At 36.8% G+C, this 12,764-nt stretch overlaps 1 protein-coding gene across 5 annotated transcripts in view; it reads right to left on the bottom strand.

The window, feature by feature from the left end:
• RIMS2 (regulating synaptic membrane exocytosis 2) overlaps positions 1-12,764 on the bottom strand; it is a 457,774-nt gene that overhangs the window by 173,175 nt on the left and 271,835 nt on the right. For all 5 annotated transcript variants that reach the window (XM_014965521.1, XM_014965515.1, XM_014965517.1 and 2 more), the window contains one exon: positions 4,941-5,009. In XM_014965521.1, coding sequence (XP_014821007.1) covers positions 4,941-5,009 — 69 coding nt within the window. The remainder of the gene's footprint in view (positions 1-4,940; positions 5,010-12,764) is intronic.

Genomic DNA, 12,764 nt, shown 5'->3' with positions numbered 1-12,764 from the left:
CTGGGCTTTTGTGACACTACAGACTCCCATTTAGGGCTAGCTGGTGATACAAAATGAAATCTTTATTTTAGTAGGGGTAGAAGCAATCCACTCTATCTACTAATGCTGTAAGGCATCTTTCAATAGGCAGTTGATTTCAAGCTGTAACCGAAGCATTTTGTATTCTGTGTATGCTTTGAGCAACAATCATCAACAGGATCCAGGTATAAAAATTCAGTTCACATTATCAGCAGGTAGAGAAAAGGACTTTTGTTTCCTCTGCAGGCGAGGCTGCAACAAGACAGTAAAAGAATTCTTTTGAACAAAGGACTCCTCATGTGTTTTGAGAAGTGAAGCAAAAATGAATAATTGTTTTTCATTCTTCTTCAAAAGCATAATAATTTTGTAAATTCAATAAGAATGTCTTTACTGGTTTTTACTATTTTTTTAAATCTACTTGGCTCTAACTATCCTCTGAATAAATATTTCATTTGCATTCTTACTTGCTCATGAAACATCTTGCTATCTTTTGCATAATAAGAAAAACTTATCACTAGAAATCTTTTTCTTCTAAAGGCTGGAGACTGCATTCTTTTACATGGAAAAGCTCTTCTCTACAGAGACTTGCAATGCAATTTATGCTGAATTCACTGCCTTACATTCTTCAAGGATTCATCTGTTGAAATATATATAAGATTACAAGTGTTTCATAAAACGATGTTGTGCAGATTATTTATTGGTGTAGAACTGAATTTTAAACATTAATATCTCACTTAATATTGCAGTCTTACAGCAATGATAGGTGAGACATTTTATGATTAAATGGTCTTGAAAATACATGTCTCTGTCCTTAAAGTCAGACTCAGTAGGTTACTTGTACTCAGTCAGTAGGTTACAGCGCGTTCAACATACACTACGAGGAAGCACCTGGAAGAAAACTATTTAGAAATTATAGTCCATATTCACTGAACTTTGTTAACTGTACTGCCCACTCACTCTTGGCCAATAGAAATAGCAAAAAACCAAACCAAACCAAAACAAAACCACCTTGCTTTACATTGAATTGTATTTAGCGTTATGAAAATGTAAATCACGCTTTGTAAAGTGATTTGGAATTTTTCTAAAATAAATATAAGAACATTGTATTGCTCTTATCAATAACCACATAAGAGCATTCTAAGCAGTGTGGGAAGATGTTGATGTGCTCCCACACAGAATTGCTGATGACAGCTTTATGAGGGCCAAAGTTTCCGGTTCAGGACAGCAAATTTAATGCTTTACTTGGTTTGAAGGCTACATACAAGCAATCTAAGAGACAAAACCAGAACTGGTAGTGCCTCTCCTTCTGCTGGCCTGTGCTAAGATTAAATCCAGAAGAGATGAGATACAGTAGAGATTCTGTTCTAGTGCTTTTGGTCCCAAGATGAAATGAATGTATATTATATATGAAGAGAGCTATTTTAAATCTTGTGAAAAATCACTTTTGCATACTTGTTTCAATACATAACATGTTATAACCTTTTCTGACAGTAGCTGGTGTAGAATACATGTATAGCCAGAAAAACAAAGACTGAAGTTTTTCAATTGTTTTATCATTATTTTATTATGTTCGAATTTTTTGCAAAAATTAAAGAAAAGAAGACTATATGAAATAATTGAAGCATTTCACCATTAGGAAATTAAATTAGAGGATCAAAAGAACCACAGCAGTGACAAACAGCAATTGCAGATATATTAAAAATAGATGATGATGCAAGGAACTGCAGCTTACAAAGTTCCCTCTGCTTCAGCAAATATGGTCTAACACAATCTTGCTTACATATGTGCATCAAGATAGGTCTTCCGTTGTTGGACTTCTACCTATCACCAGTTTACGCAGAGACAAAGTCAATTGACCTTATGGAACCAACACCAGAGAAGCTATATAGAAAGGTGTTGTGGAGAAAGAGAAAGTCTCAGCTTTGATCAGGAACATGGGGAAGGCAGACAGCATATATCTTTCATTGAACTATAAATAAATAAATAATGAGATCAGCGAAGGTCCATGGATTTCATGGAATCACAGAATCATAGAGTGGTTTGGCTTGGAAGGGACCTTTAAACACCATCTAGTCCACTGTCTTGAATAAATGTAAATTTAAAAGTAACCAAAAGAGAATTCTTGCTCTTCTTACAGGTTCCTGGAGTTCAGTTCACAGGTCCAATACTTTGAATAAGCATTAATTTTACAGAAAGGATCACTGAGAGTACCCGATAGATGTTAGCAAACATACTTATGTGATACAGTATTTATATGGCAGAAGGAAAAAAAGCAAAGTGAAGCGTCATGTTAAATAAAACCTGAAAATACAAAATGAAAGAACTGGGGTACGTGAGAAAGAAAGAGAACAAAGAGAGACAAATGGCTTAATTCAAAGAAGGTATATATTTAAACCAAGATTGTGATGAGTCTGCAAATGAACAGAAGAACCTTAAACGAGAGAAGAATGCGGATGATATGAAAAGGCAAGGATAAATCAAAGGACTTGCAAACATAGTGACAGCAGCACAAAAAAGAAAAGCAATAAATAAATATTTCAGAACCAAAAGAACATCAAACTTTCCCACCCACACAGCCAGTCTGAATTAAAATGCAACTAAGGTGTAGAATTGTCAGCAGAAATCTAAAAGCTAAAAGATCCTAAAGGAATTAAAGGTACATCAAACACTCAGGGAAGGGAAGTAGATTCATTCACTGAACTGTAAAGGTCATCATTTTACAAGTTGTCAAAAGAGGAAATCATAAAATTGTAAATCCAGGTGTTTCTCAAGAATTCCACTGATGTTCAAGCACCTGGTAAAACTTCTGCAAAACTCAGTACCTTTTTCCAGGAAAATGTAAGGATTTCAGTTTCAAAACGGTGCCACACTGGGCACTCTAGACATATACCCATCAACTCCCCTTTTTTTTTTCAACCTTATCATTAAACTCCAAAGTTAGGTTGAAACATTTCTAATTTAACTGACAAACAGGAATGTGGAAATCCTTCCCTTTGGGAGAGTAGGCCATCTGAAAGCCTTAGTGACTTCTAAGCACCCACAGAAAGCTAACCAACCTAAGACTGTAAGTACAGTTAAGTAGGAACAAGGAACTTCTGAGGATCACTGCCTCTCTAGTTCCTATGCTTCCCACCACTCTGGTTACATATCCTTCCTGTCTTCTGACTGCAGTAAAGCAATCAGGGGAATGGAAATATAAAAATGCCCTAAGTTTCCTAAATATCTTTCTAATTAAAGTAATAACCTGAAAAATGAGCCTAATGCTGTTTGAAGATAAATGATTTAAGGAAATAAACTAAGTGGTCTTGCATCCACAGTGTTCATTCAGTCTCTGGGAAAATTTTTGGAATCTTAGAGTATAGTAAAAGTTGAGCAGAGGTTAACAAAAATCTGAATTTTTATGTAGAAAAGATTAAAAAATATATTAATTGGGGATAGCATAAGTTTTGCTGCAGAAATCTGCAAGGTTATATTGTTCCAATATGAACAAGGACAACTTATGCTTAAAAGTGTATGCTTTCTATATATTCTAGGAAGACACCTACAGTGAACCACAGCCAACAAACATGCTAACAATATGACTTGCCCTGTTTGTACTACAAAGTATATATATTATTATGCTAGTTTAAAAAAGGGCTGCTTGATCAAGTTTACATGCTGTTTAATAAAAAATCCATTCCCCCATTTTCCCAGCAAGCAAAAGACCTATAGCAATGGAAAAGAAACATAGCAGAGATAATTGTGAAATATCTGGAAATATGGGAATGACTATGTAAACACAGAAACACATCTGAGCTCAGACTGGTAACAGCTTTTAAGACAGGACTGTGCAAACTCAAGTAATTAGGTAGCTCACTAAATTTTTGAATTTATCAATACCTAGGTGCACCCCATCTTGCAATATCAAGGATATTTATCCTTGATACGTAGGATATCCTATCTTACCTCCTTTTTTCCCCCTCTATCTCCAGGTCCAACTGTAGTTAAATGCCTCTGACTCCTATTTTCTATGTACCCTTCCTTAGCCTGCCAGCAGCGTGTTACACCTGGAGTGAAAGCCGCACGTACGCTGACGAGTGGCTGCACGACGGGAAGGCATCCTGACCGACCAGGCAGCACATCCTGCTCCCCCCTGGCTGAGTCAGGTACACAAATCACTGCACAAATCACTGCATACCTGCACTTTAGCTGGGCCTGACCAAAGGGAACCAGAAACTAACACAGTTCTGAGTGGGTTAAAAATCTCAGCAGAGCAGTAGGGTAACAGAGCACACAGTGCGCTGTGAAGCCAGCTCTGCTGGTACCAGTAGCCATCAGTACTGGTTTAAAGGTGGTATGACTACTTCCTAAATACATTCCCTGTTGTACTCAGCAAAAACATTATGATTCTCTGATTTTATTGTTTTCAGCTATGATTACAGTGTTATCTTTTATAAGAGCTGAAAAAATACTCTTTCACATGACAATTTTCATCTCAAATACTTATTAAATTCCCAATTCCAATACTTCTTAGTAAAACATTATCTGTTAAATTTCTCCCATCCTGCCTCAAATGTTCAGGTTTCAGACCTTTGGCAGTGCTGTTATTCCACCGTGAAGTTTTAAAGGGTATATCAAACACAAATGTCTGTCAAAAAAATCAAATAAACAGTTCTTCACATTTAACAGAAAAACACTTTTGTGCTATATTTAGCATTTTATAAAAGCAACAAGGAAATTCAAACATTGATTTTTTTCCTCCATTGGTAATTTTTGTGGTTAAATATGCATTACCCATAAAACTCATTTTGTGTCTGTTGGAAAAACACACATTTAGGTTCCACTAATTTTTCATCAGGAAAACACTATAAAATTCATAATAATAAATTATAAATTAGAAGGATTTCTACTGAACCTAGAAGAGTAAATTTAGACAGCAATACCTGAAACAACACCAATTCCATCTTCACAGTCATAATCAGAGACTTCACTGTCGCTGATTCTTTTGGACCCTGCCAAAAAAAAAAAATTGAAAAAATCAGAAATGTAACATTTATCTTCCTGTAAGTTAAAACTATCCTCAGTCAATAATGCATAGTATAAGGAAAATTACCAATGTTCTGTTATTGCAAATATTAGTGTACCAACTGTTTTAATCTAAATATTCAATGTATATAATGAAATGTTGAAATACAGCTCCACAACATTAATTTTATGAAATATCTTCATATACTTCTTATTTATATGTATTCGTTCCACACAGAAACTGGCATGATACTGTTCATCTTCCAAGTTTTCATGTACAAGGCACCATCCCTCCCAAAAGTTTTTGAACACCAAAAAGATTAATGATAGCAATAATATTAAACAGATGTAATATTTTCTGTAGGGCACTAGGAAGCATTATATGAAGAGGCAGCATCACACATATAGTGTGCCCTGAGAAGCAAAATATCTCTGTGATACTTTAGAGGAAAAAAGCTATTAAATGCTCTACAAGAGTACACCTGTCAGAATAGCTCAGGCTTAGTTGGCAAAAGCAGATTCCACATCCACAATTAAAAGACAAAATGTAGGTCACGAAGGACAAAAATATATGTCAGTTTGTGTTTAGCTTAATTTTACTTCTGTCTTCTGTGGCATCTTTTAAAGAGCATTTGATCGCTGACATCAGGATTAAGCCTTGGCATGTGAATAACAATTATTCATTTATTTGTTCTACATATGAAAATCCTGTTCTTCAGCAAGATGGTGTATCCTATTTAACCTACTAGTTAAATAGGTAACTAGTAGGTAGGAAATTTAATCTAATTGTCACCAAGCCTTCAATCATGTGCGAGATTTTTTTATTTCTACCACAGGATGATTTATTCTGAAAAACATGCACAAAAATTACCAGTAAAAGCTGGGAGTAAACTTAAAGAAGCCCAGGACAAAGCAGGATTAATGTTGTTTCTGAATGACTGGCACAGAAGGATCCTGCCTGTCCCAACAGAAAACTGGGAGAACAAGTGCCAAGGGGATTTTTGACAAAAATAAAATAAAAAAAATTTAAAATAAATTTTACAAATTATTTCAATCATACAAAGTGCCATCATCTGTCAGACTGTCTAACATCTGTCTACCCAGCAGGGGACAGTGGAAGGTGCTTCTTTCGCTGAGTCTGCTTACAAGGTCTGTATAGAAAAAAGTTTTCTCTGTTGTGCCCTTCTAGCTTTCATCAGGCGGGGGTCCTGGCAACTGAGACTTCTCCTAAGCCATCCTGTTTATCATGTCATTAATCAACCCATTATCCACAAACTCATATATTTTCTTTTTGAGTCAGGGTATACTCTTGGTCTCTATAACATGCTATGTCAGTAAATTCTGCAGTTTAATTCTGCCTTGTGTGAAATAGATTTCTCTCTATTTTCTTTCTATTACACTACTTCAGACAACGTCCTCCAAGCTTCTGCATTCTGAGAAACATGAATCAGCATTCTGGTTTCTCCCGCAGCCATCTCTTTTTGAGCTGAAATACTATTTAGTTCCTTTGCATGTGCAAACCATTCCATATTTCTGATTGTTCCTGCTGTATTTGTTTGTATACTTTCTATCTCTTCTGTGTCTGCTGTAAGAATTCAGAAGTGATTGCAGCAATCAAGATGTGGGTGTATGAATTTATATACCAGACAGCAGACTATTTCTTTTGGGATAAAAATTGCTCTGTTAAAAATTATTCAACTACAAAATAGCATAAATGTGATATGCTTTAATTCTTAGGAAACACAATATAGTCTGGCATTACATTATACACCTCCAGTAGAGCAATGTTAATCATTGTTATTTAGTTGCAGTAAAAGCTGGGGGTTTTTCCCTCACAAATAGGAAATGAAAATTAGTACAAGGAAAGCCATGCTTTGGTTTCCTACGCCCTGCAATTCTGACATGGTAGAATCATTAGTTCATTTATTCTAAAAGCTTAGAAATGGCCATGCTAAAATGGGGAGAGGGAAAGGTGTCGTTGATTTCAAAAAATAATAAGTATTTTTTTAAAACAAGACACAGTAAACAAGTGATCGCAATTAGTACTCAAGAAAACCTAGAAGATGAGGGAAAGAGTTAAGGAAGTTTTCAGCCTCTTAACGGATTTTCTGAGAACCAGAATTTCTAAAAGCAATTCAGTCTGACAAAGGACAACATTCAGTGTGATTACTTTCTTAATTATAGTTTCACAGAGGACCAGTGAAAATCTCTCTTGCTTCCCAAAGAAAGAGCATCCATCCCACCTGTGATGCTGTTCCTGCTGCCATTTTCAGCAGAGCCACTGGTGTGGTGATTTACATGTCAATGAGCAAGAAGGATTAGTCTCCATTGTCCTTAGCCACTAATTCAAAACCAGGCCATTAAATAAGGACAAATTTTGTGACCAAACAGTAAGCAAGAGAGCCGTACTAGTCTGGCTGGAATTTGGCTGGGATCTAAAAGGCAGAAGCTCCCTAAGGGAGTTCACAGCAGCGTGATTCTGGCCTCTGGTAACCCTGGTATTGATACCGCGGCTGCTGGGCAGAGATGCCAATAACATCACTCAGGGTCTCAGAGTCAGAGGATTGTGGAACGGGAAGCGGGTGGCAATTAAACACTTTGCTGATGGTCATCACATGGATGCTTGGAAAGGTTTCTATCATGGAAGACGTAAGAGGGCTGAATCAACTGTGATTTGAATGAATGTAATTTACTCATCATCTAATTCATCCTTATGAATGAATCTAATTAATTACAACTGAGGTTGCTTTTTATTTATGTTTATATTTACAGCTAAGTACATCTGCTTTAAGATATTTTTAGAATATTATATTCTGTATTCTGGAGAAAAGATTTGCATCTCTGAGCATGAAAATAGCCAGCTGTTTTCACAGTGGGCTCTAGACTTCCCAGTTCTATAGCTAAAATTATATGTTGTAGTAGTCACAGGATACATCTAGCATAAAAGAGAGACTAACAAGCTTCAACAGATCACAGAATCATAGAATGGTTTGGGTTGGAAGGGACCTTAAAGATCACCTCGTTCCAACCCCCCTGCCATGGGCAGAGACACCTCCCACCAGACCAGGTTGCTCAAAGCCCCATCCAGCCTGGCCTTGAACACCTCCAGGGATGGGGCATCCACAGCTTCTCTGGCCAACCAGATCCAGTGTATCACCACCCACACAGCAAAGAATTTCTTCCTAATATCTAACCTAAATTTCCCCTCTTACAGTTTAAAACTGTTCCCCCTTGTCCTATCGCCATACTCCCTGATAAAGAGTCCCTCTCTATCTTTTCTGTATGCCTCCTTTAGGTCCTGGAAGGCTGCTATAAGGTCTCCCTGGAGCCTTCTCTTCTGCAGGCTGAACAGCCCCAACTCTCTCAGCCTGTCTTCATAGGAGAGGTGCTCCAGCTCTCTAATCATCTTCATGGGCCTCTGCTGGACCTATTCCGACACGTGTATGTCCTTCCTGGGCTGATACCACAGGTATAACAGGCAGGAGTCTCTTTTTGCCCCTTCAAACCTCACCCAGCTTTTCCAAAATCTCTGAATACCTCAACTCCAAATCACCTTCCAGGATCTAGGGACTCTTTTCTCTTTTTATATACAGCCCTCTGTTTTCACTCCCATCCAAGCTGCAGGGAAGAGCTGGGGCATGGGGAAAGTGAACTGACGAAGACTGAGACCTACACTAAGAATGAGATTAGAGAAAAAGTAGAGTCAAGGACAGAATCACATATCAGGACTTTCTCCAGCTGCCTTTGCTCCTGCAAGAGGAGAGTGTCTTCTAATAGCTGACAACCCTTGAATGCAAAAACTTTTTCTCTAAGGTGAGATATGAAGCTTGTTCAGGTCATCTATTCTATCTCCTCAAGCAGAGGCTACCTTAAGCCAAATGTAACTACTAACTTAAAAAAACTGAAAAATAATCATGTTTAAGGAATATTTCACATTTACTTATAAATGTAAATCTAAATGCTGGATAAGAGGTCAGATGAAACTTAAACCAGAATTAACTACTTGGTTTTATCTTTGGAAATCAATGTTTTCAGAAAGGTTTTCAGTGGTTCTCAGTGACAGGACAAGGGGCAACAAGCACAAACTTGAACATAGGAAGTTCCATCTAAGCATGAGGAGGAACTTCTTTACTTTGAGGGTGGCAGAGCCCTGGAACAGGCTGCCCAGGGAGGTGGTGGAGTCTCTGTCTCTGGAGATATTAACAACCTGCCTGGATGAGATCCTGTGCAACCTGCTCTAGGTGAACCTGCTCTGGCAGGGGGGTTGGACTACATTATCTAGAGTGGCCCCTTCCAACCCCTACCATTCTGTGATTCTGTGACTGTGATTCTGTGAAAGCATGTCAATTGAATATGTAATTTCAAGTACTGCCTGCAATATGTAACTGCTGCAAAGGAATCAGATTATATTTATTTAAAATGTCTTCCATTAATTTCAGAAATGGACCTGACTAGAAAGTGCATGGGTCAAAATTCTTACTTAACTGAGTATTTGAAATGCCAGTATAATTGCTGGCAGCTTAGTTTAATATTTCTTATAATATTTGAAAGAGTAATTTAATCTGTTCTATATTAATTTTAGATATTCATTTTCTTTTTAACCTTTTGACCATGTAAATTTGAAGTTTTAGGCTTCAGTCCCACCTTAGCCACATCTTTTCAAAATACCACTTCATTTTGTAAGTAATCTGAACTGACCATAAAACAGAGAAAGAACGATTCATAGTTTATCTGGGAAATGTGACAACGAAGCCTTTGACAAATTATCCCAAAGAAATATTGCTAATGAAACTGTTCTTCAGTATTTTAATGAATAAATTCAAGTGTTTCACAAATACATTATAAAATATGGTACTTATTTCAAGAGCTGGAAGATTAAATCCATTCTAAGATAAATTCAAAATTCAGTAAAAAGTATGTAACACCCAGGACACTGGGTGCATCAAATAAATGCATTGGTGCCAATGGTTTGCATATAATTAACTTTTTCTTTGATGGATTGTATACATGAAGAATGGCATTAATTAAGTCTCACTGCCATTGCACTGAAATACAGCTTATTACCAAAAAATTCTTAGGGATATCATTACCATTTTGTCTGATAACTGGGTGGTAACAGATGGTAAATACGGACTTTTGAATGCCTTCCACCAGGATAAATGGTTATTACAGTTACAGACTGAAGGCAAAACAGAGCCCGTGCTGTACGATTAGTGAATGTAAGTTGGGAAATGTAAGCCACACAAAAAGTGCCTTAATTCATCAGCATAACACCAACCCCAGTGAAATCAAAAGATATATCCCCATTCACTTTAGGAGGTTTCGGTCAATAGCCTTAAACTATCAATAAAACTGTTTTCCAGGGACAGCTTACCTTGGGGACGGTGGAGACCCATCAGAACCTCCTTCCCTACCACTGCTGTACAAGCTACGATCCCACAGCACAACACTGCAAAGGCTTGTACGCACTAGAAGTGGAAGTTTACAGCACTTGCACTGTAGCTTTCTGCAGGGGTGGGGAATAACCACACCACCTAAAAAGCATTAGATCCACTATTTTCACTTTCCATTTAAAAAGTACTTTCTATTTACGTTTTTACTTTCTACTGGGCAGAAAAAGAATTTACAATAGGGTAGTTTCTTAGTGTAAAAATCTTTCTACTTTTCATCTTCATGGCTAGGAATAACATAAAGAATAAAGTGAGGTGGTTTACTCCATTTTATGAATCAAATAAATTTTTTTTGTTAACTTTTCACAGGCTGCATTATTGCTGGCCATGGAAAGCTTTAATAATTTCTGAATAAAAATAATATGGAAATCATTGCAGAAATTTTTAGAGAATCTTCTTTGGATGTTTCATGACTGTCAGTGTTTAAAAGGCAATTGTCAATGCCCTTAATAACATGCTTTAACTTTTGGTTAGCCCTAAAGTGGTCAGGCAGTTGGACCAGCTCATTGTTGCAGGTCCCTTCCAACTGCAATATTCTATTCTTTTCTATTCTATTCTACTCTATTCTATTCTATTACTTTGACAGCATCACATTTCTCTCCATAACACTCTAAATAACTGGAACACTTCCAAATGAATGAAACAATACGCAATCATAAATATTTTCTTGCAAGGCAACCTAAGTCTGTGGAGAGTTATGTATGATCTTCTGACTTCTATGTGACCACTGAAGTTGGCAGAGCTGTGCTTCACTCTGTTACTAATATACAGGGGAAACAATGCAAGATAGAATACCTTCTGTGCTTCATGTACTGACCATTGATATTTCTGACACAGGCCTCAAGAGAAGAACAACAGCACATGAGGTTCAAAACTCTACTAAAGCCTATATGAGCAACAAATAAAGTTACCAGAACTGACTAGGACAGGGAGCAGAATAAGAAATAAAATTGAGTCAGCTTAAATAGAGAAGGAAGTGCCAGATTTATGGCTCAGGAATTCTGCTTTTCTTTGTGGAAAGAAAAAAAAAAAAAAAAAAAAAGGAAAAAGAAAGCAGACTGAGCTCCTGAGCTGGGAATGCTGCCTCTTACAATGCAGGAAGCTTTTACAAGGTTTTGTGGACTCCTTGGGGGACCAAAGGGCAGTGAAGCGTGCTCCTTCCCTGCATCTCACAGAAGGCCTTCAGAACTACTTAAAGTAATCTAGCCTTGCCTGTAATCGTTGTGTGTTCAAAGCTGATGTATAAGCAACCCTAAAATCAGTCTCATGACAACTGTCTTAAGAATTTACTTTCTCATATTCACCCAGTCTGCGTCTGAAGGCTCTTAGTGTGAGCTAATTTTTCATGCAATCCTGCTGTCTCCATGCCAATCTGTCACTTCATGCTCCTGCACATAATTGTGGTTTTTTAAAATTTTTGACCAATTTCATCTACATTGACAGAGGGGTATAAATACCAAGTTCAACAGATCTTTGAAAACGGTTGCTGCACAGACAGCAGAACCCCTTAATGAAAAAGAAACATGATCAAGCTAAAATTTGTGGCTAATCCACACATGCACAAATCCACAGCCTCTACAATGAACAGAGTCTCTTCCCATTTGAAGATATTGTAAAACATGAGAAGACTGTAGGATTATTTTAGGAGAGAATGGAATAGAAGAAACATGGGAGATTGAAGGTGAATGTAATGGAAACTGAGTTTTATTAATACTACTCTCAAGAAACATTCTGTGGGGTTTTTGTTTCTCTCCACCATAGTATTGGATCTATTTTCTTAACTATGTGTATTTCATTTTTTAAACATAACTTAAAGATAATTAGGTGGACCAATTCTCAAAGAGATTCCCATAACTAAAACTGAAGGAAATACAAGAAGTCCCATGTGAAATGCACTACATAATTTAAGCTTGTAAAAATTGTATATTATGAATTTATTTATATTTAATTAACACAAACTTCTCAGATATAGCAACTGGATTTGTAATTGGGGATTTAAATCAATATGAAACTGTAAAAATATGTATCAGTATAAATACTGAATTTGCCAGTACTTCACTTACTCCATGTCTGTATTCTAAAAATACTTACACTAGTTCTCAAACAGCTGTAATAAAACAGTGTTCCTTTTAATATAGCTTAAGCAAAGTAGCATTTTCCTAGTATAGTTAATAAAGCTCACTACACTTTACCTAAAAAAGCTCTACCTAAAATAAGAGCAGGCAAAGCAAGTATAGTCTTACAATACTGCTCCAATATCAATACCGTGATGTTAAGAATAGAGAAAGAAAG

Source organism: Calidris pugnax, unplaced genomic scaffold (assembly GCF_001431845.1).
Source record: "Calidris pugnax isolate Ruff unplaced genomic scaffold, ASM143184v1 scaffold41, whole genome shotgun sequence".
Lineage (NCBI taxonomy): Eukaryota > Metazoa > Chordata > Aves > Charadriiformes > Scolopacidae > Calidris > Calidris pugnax.
The sequence above is the reverse complement of the archived record's forward strand: the minus strand, read 5'-3'. Positions and strand labels throughout refer to the sequence as shown.